At 35.5% G+C, this 23,192-nt stretch overlaps 2 protein-coding genes across 2 annotated transcripts; one reads left to right on the top strand and one right to left on the bottom strand.

The window, feature by feature from the left end:
- Positions 1–506: 506 nt before the first annotated feature.
- LOC110011921 (uncharacterized) lies at positions 507–2,258 on the bottom strand. Its single transcript, XM_020693586.2, has 3 exons — positions 2,198–2,258; positions 2,051–2,129; positions 507–1,069 (listed from the first exon to the last, which is right to left on the bottom strand). Exons 1-3 carry the CDS (start codon positions 2,222–2,224, stop codon positions 507–509), a joined length of 669 nt encoding a protein of 222 aa, XP_020549245.2. The 5' UTR covers positions 2,225–2,258.
- Positions 2,259–5,451: 3,193 nt separating this feature from the next.
- On the top strand, positions 5,452–6,467 carry LOC105160996 (putative germin-like protein 9-2). Its single transcript, XM_011078543.3, has one exon. It carries the CDS (start codon positions 5,685–5,687, stop codon positions 6,297–6,299), a length of 615 nt encoding a protein of 204 aa, XP_011076845.1. The 5' UTR covers positions 5,452–5,684; the 3' UTR covers positions 6,300–6,467.
- Positions 6,468–23,192: the final 16,725 nt, after the last annotated feature.

The following is a 23,192-nucleotide window of genomic DNA, read 5'->3' as shown; positions in this document are numbered from 1 at the left end:
AAACCGAGTAGGGATTATTATTCAGGTAACATTTACACAAGGAGTGACTGGAATCTTGAAACCAAGTGGGATTTATGCATAAAGAGAGAGTTAACACGTCATGGCTTTCTCAAACTTCCATCTTTTTTAATTCTTTCTTTGACGCAGTTAGGATGCTTTTGAACCTTGTGAAAAGAAAACGTCCACGATGGTCTCATAGTTAAGTTATTAGCTTTTCGTTTAAGTTCACGAGTTTGAACTTTATGGAGAATGTAGAAGTCATCAGCACTTCGAACAATTAGTTACATCTTGAAAGATAAAGAGTTGAGCAGGACTAACACAAACATCATGTCCCAGAACACTAGTAATAGAACCATTAGAAGCAGCATTAGGTCAGTAACAAGAAAGACCGCCAATCAAATGCTTGAAAATCTAAGGAATGGAGCGGAATTACGCCAATGTGACAACACTAGCTACTATTTCAAACTGCAACTTCACATTTCATGAAGCCTGCAATAAGGCAACTCCTACTGGAAACCAAATGGAGGTCGAAGCATCCTACTCGCTGGATGGTACCCAAAACGGGCTGGATGGGGCGGCTCCTCTCTGTACCACCCGGGGTACAAATACGAGCCTCTATAAGGAACTCCTCCACCAAAGCTAGTGTTGTAAAACGGTAAGCCCCCAAACAAGGCGGAACTCCCTGCTGGCGTCTTATCCACAATCTTACGCGATTTTGGGTGGACTTTACAGTAGTAGTCCCTGCAGACTCTCTCATCGACCTTGGCCGGCACATATGCTTCACATTTATGTTCTTCTACCTCTTTCTTGTCGTTGTGACGACCATCTCTACAGCAGCAATTCTTGTGCGTTTTCCCCTTCTGTAGAGGAAAAGTGGGAGTCTCTTCATTGCTGATTTCCATGTGTTTTTCATCAACATGGTTGTTCTTGTTCTTGGGATGTTTGTTGCTTGGCAGAAGATGTACTGTTTTTCCTAGCTTTGCAACGTTGTTGACCAACGTCATTGCGTCCACTGTCCCTGTGACCAATACGATATCTTTCTCCATGTCTATAGCAACTGAATCCACCCCTTGTACCCAAGAAAAGCAAAGAACGAAACAAATTACATTAAGGCATACAAGATCTGTCATTTTTGTGGAGTTTAGACATTAAAAGTGGACTTTTAAAGCAAGTCTACAGTGGACAATTTCACTTAATATTTTTTCAATAGGTTTAATACAATTTATTTATGTGATATTGCAAATCAACAAATTATTCCTATGAGAAAAAAATAGCAATTTGTTTCATTTTACAAAATATAGAGAGATAAATTACTGCATTATATAAAAACGTGAAGGGTAATTTGTTTTTTTTTCTTAATAGGGAGTAATTTGATTGCGGCATTTTAAAAAACGAGGGGTAACTTTTTTTTTTCTTCATAAGGGTAATTTGTTCATTTATCCTTGTATTTTTTCTTTTTTCAATTTTGATAAAATAAAACGTACAGTGGCTTGTGAAAATGGCACTATTTTTTCAATTTCTTTTCCCTTTCTTTTCCCCAATACTATAAAGCTGGATACTGTAACTGGAAATTCAAATAGGAAAAATCAATGCGCCAATTGCATTTTCCTCCTACAAAAATACTATAATGAAAAACATTCTGAATTAAAACCAAAAAAAGAAAAAAAAAACACGACCCCTAAATTTTAATTTTAAAAAATGAACTCACTTTCTCGTGTAGGGATGGAAAAATTGTTCCCACAAGACTGGAAAAATCCACGAGAATGTGTCCCAGCCAGAAAATCGGACACAAAAACTAGGTATCATGCGAATTTGAGTTTCAAATAATGATAATAAATAAACAACCAGCAGTTATAAGTTCGAGTTTTATTAATGTGGGTATATAATCTATTTTTAATATTTTTTTTATATATTTGTTGATTTAGAAATACCGATGTATAGAATTAAATCTAAATTTGAGTGTAATGGATGACGTAATAACGAATCGAATCTCATTTAATAAAAAAAAAAAAAGAGTTTCATATAAATGAAAGGAATCAGCAAAATATACCCGGCATCTTCAATAGTTTCTTCTTCAAAATCTTGGGACACTTGTCGCAGCAACTAATATTCATGGACAGGACCTTGGTCTGTATCACGACAATTAACCATGATTTTTTCAGAAAAACTGTAAACAATTGCAAACAAAAATAAGTACCTGATGATCTGGAGATTGATTTTCCATTGCAAAAGTTTGATGAAGAGAAATCAATAGAAAATGATATTCAATCCTAATATGCATACAGTGACAAAGTCAACTACGTTTTATATATGCCAAGGAATTAATAAATAGGAAATGTTTTCTTGACATATTTATAAATTCCCTTAAATTCCTCACTCGGTTTTGATTTAATATTCAAATAATTAAATTGCGTTTAAAATATTTTCAATTCATGTAATTAATCTCTAAGAGCTTAGACTCATCTATGTATATGGTAATAGAGTAATTAATTATATAGTAACAAATAGTTAATATTCATATAAAAGGAAACTGTTGTCAACATTTTTTTTTGGGATAATTACCTTTACATCCTTTGACTTATGGTCTATTTACACAAACTATCTTTATTTTTTTGCATAATTACAGAAACTACCGCTAACAATAAAAAAATAGGGGTAGGATGTTAATATTTTTAGGGGTGTGTGGGTAATTTTTAAAAAATTAAGAGGAGGTTTGTGTAAGTGATAATGATATTCTGGTGGGTGTATGTGTAATTATCTAAAATATAGCGATGGTTTATGTTAACAGGTCATAGATCAAGAGTGTAAATATAATTTTTTTTTTTTGTATTTTTAATTTTGTAGGTATAAAACAGAAGTTTTATTCCTTTATTTTTTATATATTTTCGACTCAAGAATCCAATTGTTCGAGTGTATGTTAATTTATTCTCTATGTTAGGTCTAATTCCAATAAATAATTGAAAAAAGTGATACAAAAATATTGATCGAAAAGAAGAAGGCCGATAAGGGGTAATCGAATGGGAAAGTTGAGATCTCATGACTATGAGATCATATAATTAAATCTCACCCATTTACCAACGGCAGGCCCCTTCAAGAATAGACCAACTTACGAGGATTATAGTCTTGGTGTTTAGACGGTTCAACAAAAATTGGTAAGCAGCAGTCCGGGTATGGACAACATCTAGAAATTAAAAATTTTTGAGGATATCTCAATCTCTCCAATCGACCTCTAAATATCTCGCAACTTACTTCTATAAATGTTAGAATAAGACCGATTCTTTCAGTAAATAGGGTTTAAGATAAGCCAACAGGCAGAAAAGCTCACACAACAAGGTTGGTTGAGTACTTCTCTCGTTTTTCTGCACTTCTCTCACACACCTTCGGTACCAATAATCTTCATATTTCGGCACTCCATCTTCAAACTACATTATTTATTTCATCCAATCTCACAATTTCTAGTTGACTTTTTTATTTTATTTCATCGCATATCATTTACTGACTTAAGTATTGGAGTACTAATCCCTATATTATAGATTAGCCCATCTGCTAATTTTAAAATTTTTAAAAAGACCCTTCAGTCCTTGGATGCTATTGGACTCCAATATGCATCATAATAAATTAATAAGTAACGGGTTATCTTATAAATATTGATAAATAAGACGAGTAAGCAGAAAATAACAAAATAATAAAGTATTATTCCCAAGCATAATATATACATCATAGATGTTGCAGCCATTTGCTTGTTCAGAGTGTTGATCATATTAGTTTTCTTCACCGTTTTAGGAATCATTAATATTCCTCAAATTCCAAATATGATACCTTCTTTCGGCAGGTAGTTTAGGGTATACAGCTCTATTTTCGTGAGGGGACTATTTTTTTATTTAAATTTTATTATATTTTTTATGTTATTTAATATACATACGTCGTGAGTATAATTTTTTTTTTCCTTAAATAAATAGATAACATATGAACATGGCATTTATGTATTAGATGAACTAAAAAAAATATCTAATTTGAAATTGAATATTCAATAAGTTATACCAAAGAGGGAAAATTTACCCCCGTGATCTATGAAATGTTAAAAAAACATTTGCTAGAAAAAAAATAAGGAAAAAACTCTCCTATATTTTCGATACACAGACGAAAACTCCCATGACACTATTTAACGCACGCGCTCCATGTGATTTTTCTTGATTTTTAGCAATAAAATTTATTTTACACTTTGGCTTATTCAGATTTAAATAAAAATTCACTATATTTGAATTGAAGATCCAGATTTAACATAAAAATTAATGATTTAGATTTTATTTAATTCAAAATAATGATTTAGATTTAATATGATATTTGATATATACATACAAATATTTATATATATTAATTCACCGCCTACTCCGTCCCCACCCATCCGCAGCCGCCTACATCGCACTACCCCCTACACCCGCTTCCCCGATCTGCCACCTCCTTCACCCAGATCCTCCACCACCCGTCTCTTCCCCTGCCATCGAGTCCCTTCTCCTTTTCTCCTATATATATGGAAAAAAATACAACCAACTCTCTTGTGATATCACAAATGAGCAAATTACCACCTTATGAAGAAAAATAGTGATTTGCCTCCACGTATTTTTTAAAATACAACAATTTACCTCCCTATGTTTTCTAAAATAAAGCAATTCACCTCCCTGTATAAGGAGGGTAAATTGCTTCATTTTAAAAAGTATAGAGGGATAAATTGCTATATATTTTTTTTATAGAGGGGGTAACGTGCTCATTTTCAATATCACATGGGAGTAAATTGCTATTCACCATATATATATATATATGTTTTCTATATAACATATATCTATTTTTTATATTTTAAAATATACAAAATTTATATTTTCTTCAAAATAAATATATTTTGACTATTTTTATATCAAATAAGTATGAACCGTAACACTTGTTGATGAGATCCAAACCACTTATATATATATATATATATATTTAATTCAAGGAGATAAATATAATTTGTAACTAAAAAAAAAAAAAAAATCACTACACATAATATGCAGTATTTTAAAAAATATTGGTTTTTTTTTTTTGGGTCAGGAAGAATCTTTTTGAATATATATTTCATAAATTACTGAGGAGTAAATTATAATTTACCCTTTCTGGGGAGCTATATACATATATCCATACATTTATTTGTCATCCATTATGCATTTAGCGGAAGACAAATTACTTCGGTCAAAATCTTAATAATTGAATATTCTTTTATTCGAAATTTTATTATATCTTCTTTTTCAATTAATATTACACGTTATGTGCACAAATATTGTGTGATTTACTTTACTTTGGGAAAAACTCTATGCACGTAGCATAAATATATTAAATTCAATAGAAGATACAACGACTTTCAAGTAGAAAATTCCATACGAAAATCTTGAAAGCCAAAAATAACATTCCCTTCATTTCTTTCCATGATTTCATCGTTCTTGCAATAATCTGCCAAAGCTAAAAATATTCCAAGACAAGAACAGACTGACAACTAATTATCTGCAGTTGCCAGTATGTTCCAATTGACAACACCAAGAAGCATAGTACAAATCGACTTAAATATCCATACAACGTAACCCTAAGCGATATATATGTCTTGTTCCTCACTACATTTCGTGTGTTCTATTCTCTAAACATTACCCTCTCACAAAATGTCTTCCGAATACGGGTCGTTACTGCTTCTGCTAGCGCTAATTACACTTTCTACGCTTCGTCCATCACTCGCTGCTGACGCGGATACGCTCTCCGACTTCATAGCTCCACCAAACACAACCGTGGACGCCGAATTCTTCACCTACACCGGCCTACGCTCCTTCATCGGAGCAACACCGCCAAACTTCACCGTCTACAAGGCAACCATGGCCCAACTCCCGGCCCTCAACGGCCAGAGCGTTTCGTACGCTGCTCTCTTCTACCCTCCGGGCAGTGTCAACCCGACACACACCCACCCTCGTTCGTCGGAGCTCTTGTTCCTCCTCGTTGGATGTCTTGAAGTGGGATTCGTTGACACCACTAACCATCTCTTCACGCAGACGCTTCAACAAGGTGACATTTTCGTGTTCCCCAAAGGACTTGTTCACTATCAGTACAACCCGGACGGTCAGAACCCGGCCATCGCGCTTTCCGCATTCGGCAGCGCCAATGCGGGAACAGTTTCTATCCCCAGTGCTGTGTTCAATACCAGTATTGATGACCCTGTCTTGGCTGCTTCGTTCAAAACTGATGTTGCAACGATTAGGCAGCTCAAGTATGGGCTTTCACATTAAGATGGTTAATTCTCCAGAATTTGTGATGTAATAATCCTGTCAATAAATCATCATCATGCTGCTGGATCAACCTTCCACACTCATCTACGTAATGATTGATTTGATACGTAGTAGGCAACTAAGCATGTCAAAGTTTCTAATAAGACATATTTTCCCGTTTTCTCATCATTTCACAGGTGATCCAAACAATGTCATAGCTTTCATCCGTCTAAGTTAGCATTGCATTTCAGATGTGCATTCATAGTTTAAAATTACTAATTTGATAAAAAAATTTTAAAGAAAAGAAAGAAAAAAATGGATAACTTTAGGTATTCAAAAAATAGTAGTGCGAAAGTTTTCTTTCCTTTTTTTTTTTTTTTTCAAATAATATTATAGATTACGGGTTAGTTTATTTCACACTGAATATAGTGTATCATGATGTTACCAGACGATACACAAAAAATACATTTTAGAATGTTGAAATGCTCTAAAAATTTATTAAAATTACTACTTAGTATACCTTAAAAAGTGTCGGAATATAATTTAATAAAATATCATTTTCAAACTTGAAATTTTATAAAAAAAAAAAAAAGAAATATGTTCATTATCAATATAATAAGAAATAATCGCTATAGTTGCATTAAGTAAATGAGTAAATTTTATTTTGGCAAAATTGCAAAATTAGTCCTGTATATTAGGGGGGTGGCAAAATTGGTCCCCTAGCTATGAGACTGGCAATTTTAGTCCTTTATGTTTAAAATTTGTAGCAATTTTGGTCCTTCTGGCCAAAAGTGATCGGAAATTGACAAATCAAATTGGGGATTAGGGTTTCGGCGACAAATGGACATTACTACACAGGTAGCATCCTACGTGGATGCTGACGTGATAAAAAAAAAGGTTAACCATCACCCACCACCACCAAGCCGGTCGCCGGAATTTTTTTTCCGGCGCGTCTCCGGCCACGCGTACTACCACTAAACTCGCCATCCTACGCTGATTCCAACCCTATAGCATGTGTTTCAATCAGAGTTCAAACATGCCCCCAATTGTTGATTATAGTCTTATCCTAAAACCTAGATTTATTTTCTTTCTCTTCTCGATTCACCGCCGTCCGACCTACCCACTGTTCGAGACCACCACCAATCAACTCCCCATCCTCCGGCGAGTTGATTGCACCCAAGCCCATCCATTTTCATCAACTATTCGGTCGGTTCTCTTCATTTTTATTTTCGTCACTTTTTCTCCGCGCCCACCATTGATTTTTCCGTCATATCTCCGTCACCAGCAATTATCTGGTTGGCGGACCAACACCTTTGTGTTCGCTCCCCATGGCGCACACATCCCTCCGATCAGTTTCCGTCAATGTTACATCCACGACTTCTCCTTAATGTTTTATTTTAGTGGCAATTTTAGTCCTATATGTTTTAATTTAGTAGCAATTTTGGTCCTTCCGACCAGAATTACCAGTCAGCAGCCATGTAAGATGTCACGTGTTTAAGTAGAGACCAGTTGGCAACTGAAACCCTAAACCCCAATTTTTCCGGCTAATTTTTGGGTAATTTTGGCCGGAAGGACCAAAATTGAGACTAAATGAAAACATATAGGACTAAAATTGCCAGTTCAGTAGTTGCAGGATTAATTTTGCCACCCCCCTATACTTACAGGACTAATTTTGCAATTTTGCCTTTTATTTTTTCGTTCTATAGGTTAATGGGGTGGCATTTTGAGGACACTTAATTATACGAGTGGCAACAAATGACATCAATTTTTTGATTTTGTGCGATTTGATGACTTTGGCTGTCGGAATTGACATAATAAATTGTGATTTTATTGACTATGGAATTTTCCACCCTTCCCCTTCCACATTGGACGGTGACTTGGAAAAATTACATGCTTCTACCATATCAAGTGATAGTGATCTGGCGACTATTTTTTTTTTTTTTTTGCTTCTTGTCTTCATTTCCTTTATTTTCCTTCTCTTTCATCCTTATACTTCTTTGTCTTTTCCTTTTTCTCCTTTCTCCTTCTCCCTTTCCCCTGCCCCATTCGGAGAGAAACTTAGATAATATTAGTACTGCCAAGCTCTTTGAGCCTACAAAAGTGCGCCCAACTTCATAGTTGGCCAATAAAGCTGTGATGACCAGAGTGTTATTGTGGGAATTTTTAGGTCCTGACTGTTCTGCTATCCTAAATTGGATGAGGGAGGTGTCCTCATCGCCTCCATGTCCAGCACCTCCTTCATGGTTGTATCATGCGCTTCCCTTACTTCTGCTTTTCTGGCATGATGGGAATCACCTCCACTCAGGCCCCCTACAATCATTCTTATGATTCCTTTTATGGGTGGGTGGGTGGGTGGGGCGCTAGTCTCAACTCTCTCCACAGACACAATCTTGTGCCCTTCTCTTGGGAGAGGTTCCGGACTAGAAACTTTCGTCTCTTTTGCTTTAACACTCTCTTGGTTTTGCTAAGGTCCTGTCCCTCAGGCTTTCTCCCTGCATACGTATTCCTGCAAATATCCACTTTGGATATTCACATTGTTCAAATGCCGATATTCTTCGGTAGTATGATCGTAGTTATTGTGAAAATGCCACAATTTATCAGACTTGGGGCGTTGGGGACCATCCTTCCAGGATTTGGTACGAGATAATAGACCTTTTCCTTCTACTTCCATGATAACCTAAGTAATAGATATAGTCAATGGGGTATATATTGCATTCACTCTCTAGAAAGCTGGTTTCTTATCCCGAAAATCAGTCCGATGCTTTTAGGAGGCGGCCTCCTCCTTCGTCAACTTTCTTTTTTCACCACAACTTTTCTCCTTAGTAGCTTCGGCGTCATCTATGTTAATGTATTTTGCAGCACGAGCTAGGAGGGTATAAAACTAGAAGACAGGTTTCTTCGCCAGGAACTTAAAGAAGTCCCCATCTAATGGCCCTTGAGAGAAAGCATTGACCTTTACTTCTTGAGAGGCGGAGAGCACCTCTGATGCAGCAGTATTAAATCTCTGTAGGTACTCCTTCAAGAGTTCATTGTCTTTCTGTCGTACGACAAAGAGACTAAGCTCCATTTTTTGAAATTTTTGACTGCTAACAAATTGGTGCAAAAAGAGAGATCGAAACTCTTGGAAACTTCCTATCGCTCCCACGGGCCATTGGTTGAACGGTTGTTGGGTGGCCCTGGCGAAGGTGGTAACGAAAACACGATATTTGATCCCATTTGTGTACTTATGTAAGATAGCTGCATTCTCAAAACGTGATAGATGCTCTTGAGGGTCAGTCGTGCAATCGTATTCAACAATGACTGAGATTCGACAATTTGTTGGAAGTTCATCTACCATTACCGCTTTAGAGAAGGGACAGCCTACTACTCCTCTGCAGGGGCCCCGACAATCTGGTACTGAACATTCTGGAGACCCTTTTGAAGGCATTCCAAACGCGTAAGCCACTGAAGGGGGACCTCTTGAGAGACTATTGGGGGATGTCCCTATTTTTCGGCCATGTACATGGGCGCCTTCTTTAGCTTCTTTTTCAGGGGTGTTCGCATTGGACGGAGTGGCTTACAGGCGGGGGCCAGTGTTGCAACCTATTCCAAAATAGCCGCTGAAACTATCCGCTGAATGGCTCCCAACAGAGCTGGGGATAGCTCTCCCAAGGAGGTATTCGAGGAAGTGCTAAGTCGTGGGGGTCAACCACAGGACCTACGAATCTGGGGGTGGTCGTGCAGGTGCCAAGGGTATTAGAGCGGACCCTCCACTCGTCGAGGTCAGGGACGTCCCTACAACAACTTGCACAGCCTTTTGCTTGTTTGGGGCATTGTCAGGAATCTCCTTAATAACTTACGTCTTGAACTCTGTATTTCCAACAAATGGCACCAATTAATGTATGCGAAAATAGCACATGTCTAACAAGTTCGGATTTCGTGTTGGACTTAGGCCAATTGGTAATTATATTTGATCCTAATTAAAATTATTAGTTAATATTTTTATACTAACCCTCTCTTTGCTCATAGTGCCAAACGCCTTGAAAGTCGCAATTAATCAAACAAAAAATTATATATAAGTTGACAAACGCCCTTGTCACTATAATTGAGTTTCAAACATAACTTTTAAAGCTAACCACAAACTCATCTTAAATAAACAATGGACACCACTCATTAATATCCTGCAAATGTTTAAAAAAACGAGAGTTGAAATTGCACCAGAAATTATATATAATATTGGCATTTCAAAATCCCATTTGATGATGATATGCTTAAGTGAAGCACCTGTAGTTATTTTTAAAATGCTGATATTAATTGAAATGATGTGAAAGTGATATTTGAATGTGACAGCTCTCAAATCATGTCAATATGTATACTATTTTTTAGTCAATTGGTATAGAAACATCATTTTCATCCACTAAACTAATTTCAAGAATATTATTCATCTATTCATAATTTAAACTGAAATAGAATTAATACAATTTTTCTTTTATAAAATTATAAATGAGTAAAATTATTTTTATAATTAAAAAATAATAGTTTATATATTTTTTTTAAAATAAAATAATTTATCTCTATTTAAGGAGGTATGTTGCTTTATTGTAAAAACAAATACAAGAAGAAAATTGCTATATATTTTTTTATTTTTTTATAAGAGGTAATCTACTCATTTATAATACCATAGGAAATTACTTACATTTTTTCTGAAGTTAAATTATACTTGAATTACGTAAGGACCAACACTTTATTACTTTCTTTTTTTTAAAAAAAAAAATTTAATTTTATTATTTTATTCTATATATTTAAATTTAAAAATTTATATTAATTACTTGTCATTCTAAATTAAATAATCAATTAAAAAATAATATTGAAATAAACAGATGCACACATGAAAATCGAATTGACTTCATAGTCTTTCCACTTGAATAAATTGCAGTACTCTTAACCAATTCATTCAAAATTAGCTTTATTACTATAATCATTCTTTACCAATAAAAAAATTGAAATATTTCAAGATTAATTCCAATTTATGGACATGAAATGTATGAATTTTAGTTGATATAAATTCGTGCTTCCATCTGCTAATTCTGTATAAATTTATCGGTTAAATTCAAAAGTTTATTAAAAAAAGAGAGTGTATATATACGTAATTGGAAAATCTTGATAATGATATGCCTAAAGGCTACCATGCTATTCTCAATTTGACCCGAAATGTCTTCAACTCTCCTGACCACATCCCCAAAATGTCGAGTCAACTTAAAGACGGTATTGACTATTGATCTGCTTTCGTCTTTTGCTTTTTGAGTGGGTGTGTGTGTGTGTGTGGTAGACCTAAAAAGCTTCACTATAATGGAAATCAACCTAAATAATTACATTGGCATCATGAACCATAAATTTTGGAAAGTAAAACATACATATATATACACATACGCACACTTCCTCAAATTCTATTAATTACAGAAACATTACTTTTTTTTTCTTTTTTGAAAAAATACATGCAACCCCATGTAATATTATAAATGAGTAAATTATTATCTTATGAAAAAAATAGTAATTTAGTTTTTTAAAATGTAGTAATTTACTCCCTTAAAAAAATATGTAATATCATATTTCTTTGGCTAAACTAAATAAAGGGTAAATTACATGTTCGATTCATATATTTAGGGTAAAAAATAATTAGATAGCCAAATCTGGTCAGAGGGAAGCCTACAGCCATTGAGGCCGGCAACTACTATATCGGTTTCAAATACCCAAAAACAACCTTGCCACAATGGCTTAGACGTACAAACTCACTTAGGTTTCTACTAAGGAACTAAGTTCACAGAGAACTTTTCAATTGGGAGCAAGAGAAAGAAGAAAGTAGACTTCTGTTCGTATTGTTCTAACCACCATATACACAAGGAAAAGTATATATAGAGAGCGACCATTGATGATGGTGAGAGAGAACGACGGAGGCAGATCCCAGAGAAGAGAAGGGAGAGGGAGATTAGATAGAGAGAGAGGCAGATTAGGTTTAGGGTTATGATTTGCCGAAGAGCAAGAAATAAATACCAAGAGGGAGACGCATCGGATCAAGTGGATTGGGTGAGAGAAGTGGGCCGAGCCAAGAGATGGGCCAAGGTAGCTGTTTTTGGTTAGCCATCTAGGTTAGTGTTTTTTGGTAGTGGACTGGGCCTACCAATGGTCATGTGCCACTTTTTATTAACACCAAGATATCCAAAAATAGCCAGGTAACCAAAAATGATAAACCACATGCATGCCTTTCCTCTTCAACAATTCATAGCTCTTCTTCACGGCAGCAAAACTATATACACACTCAAGAACAGACGCAACATTGGCAAGATGCCGCAATGTGATCATATGTATAAACATTTAGGTTTAATTGCATTTACTGCTTCGTATATCACGAGTTGGTAAAACAAGAACTCTAAATATAGGGGTGGCAAAAAGTACCCTAAAATAGTTTTTTTTTAATTGTAGGACTCCGACCACCGAATTTTTAAAAGTGGTCGAAATTCGCTTATGTGGACAAAAAATAATTCTTTTTTTCGGAATTTTTGCTGACTGAGCATTTTTTTTTATTTGCCACATAAGCACTTAGATGGAAATAAAGTGAAATTATATAAATCAATTTAAAATTTTGTATTATGTGTACAATTATAAAACTAAAATTATTACTTTATATAATAAAATAAAATAAAAATTTAAACACCAGCCCCCCACCCTCGAGCCACCCACCGACCCAAACCCTCCCTCGCTTCACCCTTGACGCTGCCGTTGTCGGCCCTAGGAGAGGGGAGGCGATGCATCGTCGCCCCCAATCTAGGCGACAACGATGTCACCCAAGCGCCTAGTCCCCCTCCTAGGCAGCAGCGTGGAGGCAATGCGTAATGGCGGGGGTAGAGGGGTGGGAGAAGGGGGTGGGTGTAAGCTTTTTTTAATTAATTAAATTTGTATTATTTTTATTTTTATGATTTAAAATTTTTTATAATATTATAATGTATTTTTTTATAATTTAATGTATTTAGATCTTATGTATATATTTTTAAATTAGTGATATATTTTAAAATGTGTAAAATTATGTATACACTAGACGCCGTGCCACAACAACTAGTATATAATCTAAATAAAATTTTATTTTATGCAATTTGACATTTTTTTTTCATGTAATTAGTTATGCGGCAGAGGAGAAATAAAAATAATGTCCAATCAATAAAAAGTTCAAATAAAAGAATATTTTTTTCCACATCATTGCTTATATGGCAAGGTTTTTTTCCACTTAAATGCTTAGGTGTCAGTTGATTTCTTAAAAACAAAATTCAATTAGCAAAGGCCCCAAAATAAAAACCTTAATTTTTGTCCACGTAAGCAAGTTCCGGCCACTCTTAGAAATTCGGTGGCCTGAGTCCCACAATTACAAAAAAAATAAATTAATTTCAAAATACTTTTTATCACCCCTCTATTTAGAATCCTTATTTTGCCACCCCTAATATACGTTGCAATAAATGTAATTAAGCCTAAGCATTTACTCCCAAAAACAACACACAAATCACCACCATGGATAAGAAAGAAAGACGAGATTTTGCGTGTCGGCGGCAATGATGAAAAGCATAAGAAACCCCAGCAGCACAATGTTGTATACAACCATTAATAAAACGGTGATGCAAAGGTGGTTAAAAACGCTGGCGATGGCTGCGATTGTGCAGGAGAAAGAAACGGGCTTGGATGTGTACAGCGAGGGGACGGTGAGGACCATGGTGGAGGTTGGCAGGAGGGGGAATGCAAGCAGGAATATGAGGTAAAAGACTGGAGAATCAGGAGGTTGGACCAATCGCAGGAACTAGCCGTGCAACATCTGCCAACACGGTAGTGCAAAACCCAGCTAGGCCATGTTCTACAACAGGCTCGTTTTTTTTTTGTTCCGTTAACTTTAACTCTAATGATTGGATCAAAATTGTAACAATTTTAAAATATATACGGGTCAAAGTCATGCCTCGAAATATTTAGGGACATACTATCAGTTTTGGCCGTAGGACCAAAAGTACTGTACTTTAACCTTTGAATAAGTGGTATAAGAATTAATTTACTTTGGTGGATAAAATTAGGGCAACGATGTCAAATTTCTTATTTGCCCTTAAACAAATTAGCTAAGGTAAACAAGTAATTGGAAAATTTACCGTCATTTTTTAAGGATAAAATTGTAAATTTGGCTTTTTTAGCAAGTGCGTCAATTAGGATAACTTATCTATGGCGGTTTCGAGGTTAGATTTGTCAAAATTCAGGATCGGCTCTTCCAAGGATTTTCGAGACTGGGGGACTCGGCTGGATTGGACCCGACTATCGCTAGTCCAAATTAAAAATTTTAAAATATTAAAAAATATAATTTCTAAAAAATAGTACCTCGTTAACTTAATAAATACGAGACAAAAATATTATTTAAAGATTAATTTATTTTTTGTATAAATTTTGATGTGCATATTTTAAACTCTAAAATATTAAAACTTTCAAAATATATGTTACTTATTTATGCATTAAAACTCACTAACTTATTTAAATTATTGTTTTAATTTACAAAAGTATTACCTTATGTTTTACATGTAAGTATAAATAAAATATACAAACTTTTTTTAAATATGTAAAAAAAATCATGATCTCGAATCCTTCCCGAAACCCAGTTATAACTTGAAAACCCGCCCCAAATGGAGAGAGCTTAGGTTCAAGTTTGACATCCCTATATAAACTTTATCTCTCGGGGGCCTCTACACTACAAGAAAATAGTTTGATAGCAACAAAAAAAATTAACGTTGAGATAATTAGCAAATAAATTACTCGTTGCTCATGGGGGTGGCGTCAGATCCTTGCTCTTCGCTCGCTATGCTCCCAAATATCGATTTAGCTAGGAGGAGACCGTATAGTATGTGATTAGCGGGGGGGCGTATTCACCACGGCCTCTGCGTATCACCTCTTCCGCCCCATGGACCCAAGGTAACTTGGTATTCACTATTCTTGGGTCCTTTTAAGATTCTCTGCAATCAATTTATATTATGGTTAGCCGTTTTGGAGAAGCTTTCTACACTTGATAAACCTTGGTTATTCCACACTGGAGGGGCATGTGCCCTATGCCAAGAGGGATCACTTGAGCCCCAGGATCACTTATTCTTTCGCTGCAGCTATGCTCGCCAGTGCCTTGCAGGTATCCAGAGGATTGTACGGTTCCAATTGCCCGCTCGATCTTGGGCTACTGATGTGGAATGGATGTTGACCAAGTGGAGGGGGAAGCACGTCGTCAACGCCTCATTTCGAGCACTATTGGCTTCCTTCGTTTATCACCTTTGGTAAGAGCGAAACCAACGGATCTTTCAGCATACCAGCCGCTCTTGTTCCACACTTGTGAAAAATTATAGTTGATGAGATTAGGCTTGTTATACTTAGTCACACTCTCCCCTCAACTGTTAGTACACGGGGATTTTATAGACTATGGAGGATCCCTTGGTTCGAAGGGACTTCTGATGCTTGAACCGTGTTGTACTATTTTTTTCATTAATGTAATTTACAGTTAACGAAAAAAAAATACTCGTTAATTCAATACAAGAATTTACTTTCTAATATTTAGCAACGAAAATTTACTTGCTAACAAATTTAGCAATGAATTATTTACAATATATATTAACTAGTATAGATTAGCAACAAAAAATTTGCTTGCTAATTAGCTCGATGCTAACACTAGCATCAATTTTTTTTATAGCTATTGATCTATTTTCTTGTATTGTTATAATAATATCAATTATTAATCCGCTGCCGACCCTGGCTTTGGGATATAGATCTAGACCCATCCTATATGAACTAAACAGGATATTGGCCAAAAACGATTTGGGCCTTAGGGTAACAAGGAATAATTCAGCTCACATCAATGACTATTTCCAACCACCGGCAATGTCACTGCCGTCTTCCCCCTTTTCGGCGCGTACATCATACTTGTAGTCCCCGACGACATTTGCGAAAGGGACCATTGTTTCAGCTGATTTTCTTGCTGGGAAGGGAGGTATTATTCTGCACTCATTCCTCTGATCACTGTTAATAGGGCAATCATATTACTCGTGTTTGTGCATTAGGCTCTCGAAAGTTCATGAAGGGACAACTACTTTCCATCGCAAACAAGCAAAAAGTAGTTACTAGTCGTCAAATGTTAAGTAGAATACAGGTCTAATCAATAGGGAAACGATCAGTAGTCTAGACGAATTTAAAGTATGAGGCAATGTTTATGCTGTAATATGCTTGTTAATAGAACTTTGTGGACTAATTATAATCCAGGAAGGAGGTTTTGGGGCTGCAGTGGTTCTAATGTTAGCCCATTTTTCTTTTGTTTGATCCCATCATACTTCTTATTTGAAATTGTAATTTGATTTGTAAAGCTTTAAGTACTAACCGGAAGTGTTTTCTTTCAACTAAAGTTATAGAATGAAGTTGAAAGTTGTAGTATGAAGGTTAAAAACATGTCTTCTCTCGCTTGAGGAGTTCTCTATTTATAAGCAACTTTTGTACCATCGTTTATAGTTGGTCCCGTCAAGTGGCTCTAGCTTGGAGAGGCCGGATAGTGTTTTAGTGATTGGAACAACCCTTATAACAAGATTTCGCTTTCAACTGTTAGAAAATAAAAGATTATGTTGTGGAAAACTACTATCTTGAAAGCGAAATTTTGGTACTACCGTGGTGCAGTAGTATAAACCGATCGTTCTCCAAGGTTAACACAGTTATAAATCTCTTACAAGCTCACTTGTGGAAGAGAGCTTGGAATAACGAACAAAACAACACTCAGAAGAGAAAAGAGAGAAAGCAGAGCAAATAAAAGAGGCTCTCGGATTTTTGGTGTGTTTCAAATGCATGGAGTTGAGCCTCTTTCGCTGGAGAACCATGGAGTCTACATCAGCCACAAAAATTACCAACGAATTTATTATTCAACAGAAACAAAAAACTCTACTAATGAGAAGACTTGGTCACTTAGGAGTCCAAAAATGTGAGAAATAAAGGATTTAAATGTAATATTTGCAAAAAAATATATGTAACTGCGCTTGCCCAACCCACGCGCGCGTGTGGTGATTATTCCAAAATCCACCTACGCACACTTCTCATTCCAAAGGTAGCAAGATGTTTTAATATATATAGGAGAAAAGTTGTTTATATTTTCTATGTGGACTAGGAAAAGTGCATTAGTCCTTCCCAACAGTTCTCATGGATTTGGTGGTTGGATAAGGCTGAAATACCTACGGATTCAGTGGAAGGTCATCTCCCAACGGTTAGAGGATCCATCTCGAACTTGGTGGAAGGTTATCTACCATAGGTTGGAAGATCTGTGATTCCCAAGAGGATTGGATTCCGCTAAGGATGAGCGTATCTTTGGGTATAAGGATGCCTTCTAGGATTTCCAGTGAAGCAGTTGTAAAGACGCCTTCCCCCAGCCGGAGTCCTAGCTTTTAGTGTTTAAAGGTTACTTTGAGTCCGCTAAGGATGAGTGTATCTTGGAGTATAAGGATGGCTTCTAGGAATTTCCGTGAGGTAGTTGTAAAGACGCTTTTCCCCAGCGAGAGTCCTACCTTTTAGGGTTTAAAGGTTACTTCGAGTCCGCTAAGGATGAGTGTATCTTAGTGTATAAGGATGCCTTCCAGGATTTTTGGTGAGCCAGTTGTAAAGACACCTTCCCCCAGCCGGAGTCCTAGCTTTTAGGGTTTAAAGGTTACTTTCGTCTGGGGCACCATATATACTTGAGAAGGCGGTTGGTTCTTATTTGATCATATAGAATGTGCCTTTAGAGATCCTACGTTGATACTACCTAGTCCACATGTGGACGCCACGTGATATGGCCTTTAACTTTGGCTGGGGAATTTCGTGTCCCGAAACTTACTCTTAGGCCTATGAGGCTTTTTTGAATCTAGGCCTTGGATTTGGGCTAATTGGACTTCTTGTGATTGATTTATTTCATGTGGATGCCTCCTACCGAACTCTCTAGGGGCTCTACCCAAACTGGACTCTTGGGGGCCCCCTAGACCTTTATCTAATCTTGGTCAAACAAACTTATTTTCTGGGGGTGGATCCTGCCGAACTCTCTAGGAGCATAAATCGAAATGGGCTTCCTAGGGGTACCTTGGACTCTTACCTAAGCTGGGCCTCCTGGGGGCCACCTAGGCCTTTTGCATTAATTTGGACTCTTGCGATCTCTTTCTTCTTTCTGAACCATTTAGGCCTATTTGGCCAACCCATCTTTATTGGTATCATTTAGCTCCCCCATTCTAATAAGTGGAGACATTGACACTTATTACAGTAGGCATCTTAAAGGTAAGAGATTGACCCGAAAAGAGAACCATTTCTTGTTTTGCTTTCCCATAAGGAAATTTATGGGAGCATGACTTTTCTAAAAGTGCTTACTCGGAGAATGGTTATAACTTCGTGCCTGCAAGGAGCATAACTTTTCTAAAGGTCCTGCCCAGAGCATGGTTTATATGTCTTCACAGAGAGTGCTTAACGGGTATCTTTTGTACCTACTTAGATGTAGAGCTTTCGTGCTTAACGGGTATCTTTCGTGCCTACTCAGGTGTAGAGCTTTATTCTTCTGCAAGAAAATATTAACAATGAAAATGTGCCTATTATGATTAGGGCTTTTGTGCTATCAGGGAACAAGAGCCTCCATGGAAGATGACTTATTTGAGTGTGCCTGCTCAGAGCAAGATTTAGGGGCCTCGCTAGAGGAGCAACCTCCGGAGGTGTGTGCTAGTAGCAGGGCTTTTTGTGATTGTGGAAAATAGATCTTTTTGTGCCTACACAGAATAGATCTTATGCACCTCCGTGAAGATGGACCTATGTGCCTTGCTCGAAGGAGGGCCTGTGTGCCTATGCGGAGACAAGATAAAAAATAAGTCTTCTCCTACTGGGAGGGTTCTTTGTTTGTATGCAACCATCAGTCGGTCGGAGAAGACCGAATGATCCACGAGTTTGATGGAGCATGATTCCAAATTTGTTCGTTAAGGCTGAATTCCTTTGAATTCAGTGGAAGGTAGTCTCCCAACAGTTTCTGTACAATATAAATCATCGAACACTCCCCTCCAACTCATCTGCCATCAAGAAACTAATTGACAGTGTTAGCTTATAAATGAAAAATACCATAATAACCTTAAAAATTTAAGTTAAATTCAAAAAACCAAAGGCACCCATAAATTTTCACAGAGACAAAATTCATCCAAAAATATTCAAGTATACACTCACTAAAAGCTTCTAAAAGTATAATCACACATTATTTTATAATTCGTTTATTTTTTGTTATTACAAGTACTAGAAGCACAGACTATCAACTAGATTTGGTGGCACAATTCTTTCAAGCCAAGCTTCATGCGAAAAGTTCATACAGGTTAGAGATCCAGAGAATCATAATATTGAACTTATGAATGGTAATAGAACTTTTTTTTTTTTTTGGCTAGATGTGTATGTTGTTAATGCTTGAACATATTGATATATTTTGTATATTCTAGTATTAAAATGCTATCAAGATAGTCGTCAATATATATTGATACAATGACATTTAAATTTGTCGACATGCGTAAATATTGAGTACATCTAGTTCCTAGAGGCCTATTTTTTATTAAGTTTTTAAACAATTTTGAAATAGTCGAAATTTTAGCAGTTTTATGTGTTTTTATTAGATCTTATTTTCTTTTTATTTTAAGATATAGTTTTTATTTAATTTAAAAAATTTATCATATAAATGCTAAGGTTTAGGCCTCACTCCTTTATGATTAGACGTATAATTGCTTGAGTGTTGACATGTATTATTTGAGGGCAATTACAATTTACGTCTACCTATTTGTAATATTGGTTCCATTGTTTTACGACTCAACAGATTTAGTCTCATAAATCCAAAAATAAAGTGCAATTCTAGTCCCATTACTCATTTTTGTTAAATTATTAATGGAAAGAGCACGTGGTTCTCTTCTGTTAACAATTTAACAGAAATTAGCAATGGGACCTAAATTGTAATTTTTTTAGGCTTGTGGGACTAAATATGTTGAGTCGTAAAACTATGTGACCAAAATCGCAAATGGATAAGTTATGGGATGTAAATTGTAATTTTTCTAGCATTTGCCATTTGCTTTCTCTTATCCTTAAATGCTTCTTTCTTTTAATCAACAAATTAGATCGATAAGAACAACTACTCTCATTAACAGATAGAAATATAATGTAGGCTAACAGAATGAGCTCGTTGTTAGATGGTATAAAAATATATACGGAAAATTATTTTACTGAAACTAAAATTTTATCTAGAGAAGGAAGAATAGAGGCGGAGAAAATATTTTAGCATAAATTAGGCAGATGTTTAAATTACTTAAAAATGACCCAACTTCTAAAACATTAATAAATTCTACGATTTGAAAGCAAGTAAGAAGGACACGGGCTACAACTACCATGTGAAATTGGTCCAATTGGACATGAGACACGTAAACATTTTTTGTACAAGGTCACAATCCCATTTCCCATTTCTCATTTGCCATCTGGGCGAAATTAATTTACATCCCATAACTTACCTATTTGCAATTTTTGTCCCATTAGGTTCCATTAATAATTTAACAAAAATGGATAATGAGACGTAAATTATAATTTTTTTGGATAATTATAATAAATTTCAAGAGAACCCTTTATAATTCACCGTATTTTATATTGTACAGGAAGTGTTTGCTATCACCCGAATAATAGAGTCGACAAAGTGAATTTAAACTACAAAAAAACAATAATTAGTGACCACGGTCATACAACGGTTGTTGCCCATGGTATTTGGGAGGGTGGCTAGAGCATTTGCCATGGCTAAAAGTCATATTTTTACCACGGCTCTTAGTCATGGCAAATAATTTTTTTTTAGTGAAAAATCTATGTTTTTACATCTATTTTATTTAATCGTGGCTAATAGAAATTATAAACCATAATTTTAGTACACAGTTATTAAAATTACAAGCAATAGTAATTTTTTTCCTAATATTAATACAATAATTATCCTAAAAAAAAAAGAAGGGAAAGAAAGAAAGAAAAACAAAAATTCCTGACAATGTCAATATTCAGAGAGAAAGTCTTATGAGTGGAGGAGCAGTTGAATGCACCATGACTCATATCTTACATGGATAGCCTTTCCAGCAAAAGGGGAAGGGAGAGGCAGAGGCATGGGGGCCTCAACTTGTAAGGGCCCCACTTCTGATTTGCTTGGGCCCACACCCACACCCACAATGGAACAGGATTAATTCACTGACTGCATCATATCACACACTGCTACCCTTTTAATTGCTTCTACAACACTCACTAATAACTGATAAGGTTTTGCCCATGCCCTATATATCTACACCCTATAGACTCTACTATACCTCTTCATTTCACTATTTTTTTTTTATTTTATTAAACTTTAGTTTAATATATTTTCTTAATTTTTTAGTATATTAGACAAAAGTAAAAAAAAAAATAATTTCATCAATAAATTTTATTAAATCATAAAAATTAAGTTAACCATTATAAACTAAATATATAATAAAATTAAACATTAAACGCCAAGATTTGGGTTTATTAAATTCCTTTTACTTTCTTTTTGTAATATTTTAGGATTTATAACAATATAAATTGCAGAAACAAGAGAAAAATAAAATAATATTTGAAAAGAATATTTTATTAAAGAAGAAAACAAAAAGAAAAATTTGGAGGAAGGATAAAGTTTCTATTTTTTTTTTTAAATATCGATTACCGGATTGTGTAGTTCGATTAGGACTTTTCTACTTGAAACCCGACCCAGCTTTTAGAAGTCAACTCGATACTCGATTTTTTTGAAAAAAATCCAAGAAAATTACTCGAACTCGATTGGATCTGATCCCGACCCGAACTACACGATCCGAATGTCTACCCCTAGTCGTCTATACTAATACTTAAAAAAAGTTAAACACTTATAATGATAATTTCTGACATCGTTATATCAATTTTTTTATATTATTTCGAGTTATATCTATTATTATTTATAATATATTCTAAAATATAAAAAATTATTTATTATATACACAAAATACAACATATTATGATGTCTGGTTAGAGTGCTAACTCCCGGAAACTAATAATGACTGTGGAAGTGAAGTATTAATAAGGTAGTAAGAGTGTGAGATGGAGATGTAGTATGAATGCAGGGCATGATGATGGATGCAGCAGGCAGCCTACCCACCTCCCACCCCCCACCCTTTAAGACAGTCTGATAGTAGCAGAGGTTTGTTGACAGACATATGCATATAGTTATCCATTTGAAGGAAGGAATGGAGAGCAATCATAGTGTTGAAGGGAGAGGAGGATAAGGAAGTCTGCAGTGAAAGCCAACTAATAACTGGCCTTTTTGATTTTGACTCTGAAATATCTTGGGGTCATTAAAGTTGGGTACATAGGGATTTTGGGTATGGGTCCCTTGGGAATAGGTTTCCATCTATAAGTATAATTGGTCGTAACATTGCATAATTGATTATAAGATAATTGAAGGGTGATTTTATTTTTGATTTTCTAATTGTGTAGTTAAATTAATTTTAGTACTTTGCTTTCTGGTTTCATTAATTTTAGTGTCAATTGTTTTTTAAAATGATCGCTTTTGATTTCAACCATTAGCTGATTGTTAAAAACTGAAAGGAGAATTGGCAATCATTTTGCTCTAGAATTGGCAATCGATCTTAAAAGGAGAAAGGGAGAGAGGACACCAATTTGAAGAGAAAATCACAGAGATAGAGAGAATTTGTAGTTTATATTTCTGTTGTCTTTGGGTACCTATCAAAATTCTGCGAACTACAATGGAAAGAGGACTTCGTTGATCTGGGAGACACTACCCCTTTTGGACCATGCCTCCGAGCACCCAAAAATTCCTATGCCAGAAACAGACTCCATGCCATA

The sequence above is a fragment of the Sesamum indicum genome, linkage group LG4 (genome assembly GCF_026168435.1).
Source record: "Sesamum indicum cultivar Baizhima isolate 11 linkage group LG4, ASM2616843v1, whole genome shotgun sequence".
NCBI lineage: Eukaryota > Viridiplantae > Streptophyta > Magnoliopsida > Lamiales > Pedaliaceae > Sesamum > Sesamum indicum.
The sequence above is the reverse complement of the archived record's forward strand: the minus strand, read 5'-3'. Positions and strand labels throughout refer to the sequence as shown.

Excerpts from the sequence above, each read along its gene's own strand:
- LOC110011921 (XM_020693586.2), bottom strand. The coding sequence starts at position 2,224 with ATGGAAAATCAATCTCCAGATCATCAG. Across the intron at positions 2,130-2,197 it reads ATCAATCTCCAGATCATCAG|ACCAAGGTCCTGTCCATGAA; the intron begins GTACTTATTTTT and ends GTCGTGATACAG. Across the intron at positions 1,070-2,050 it reads GAAACTATTGAAGATGCCGG|GGGTGGATTCAGTTGCTATA; the intron begins GTATATTTTGCT and ends CTTGGGTACAAG.
- LOC105160996 (XM_011078543.3), top strand. The coding sequence starts at position 5,685 with ATGTCTTCCGAATACGGGTCGTTACTGCTTCTGCTAGCGCTAATTACA.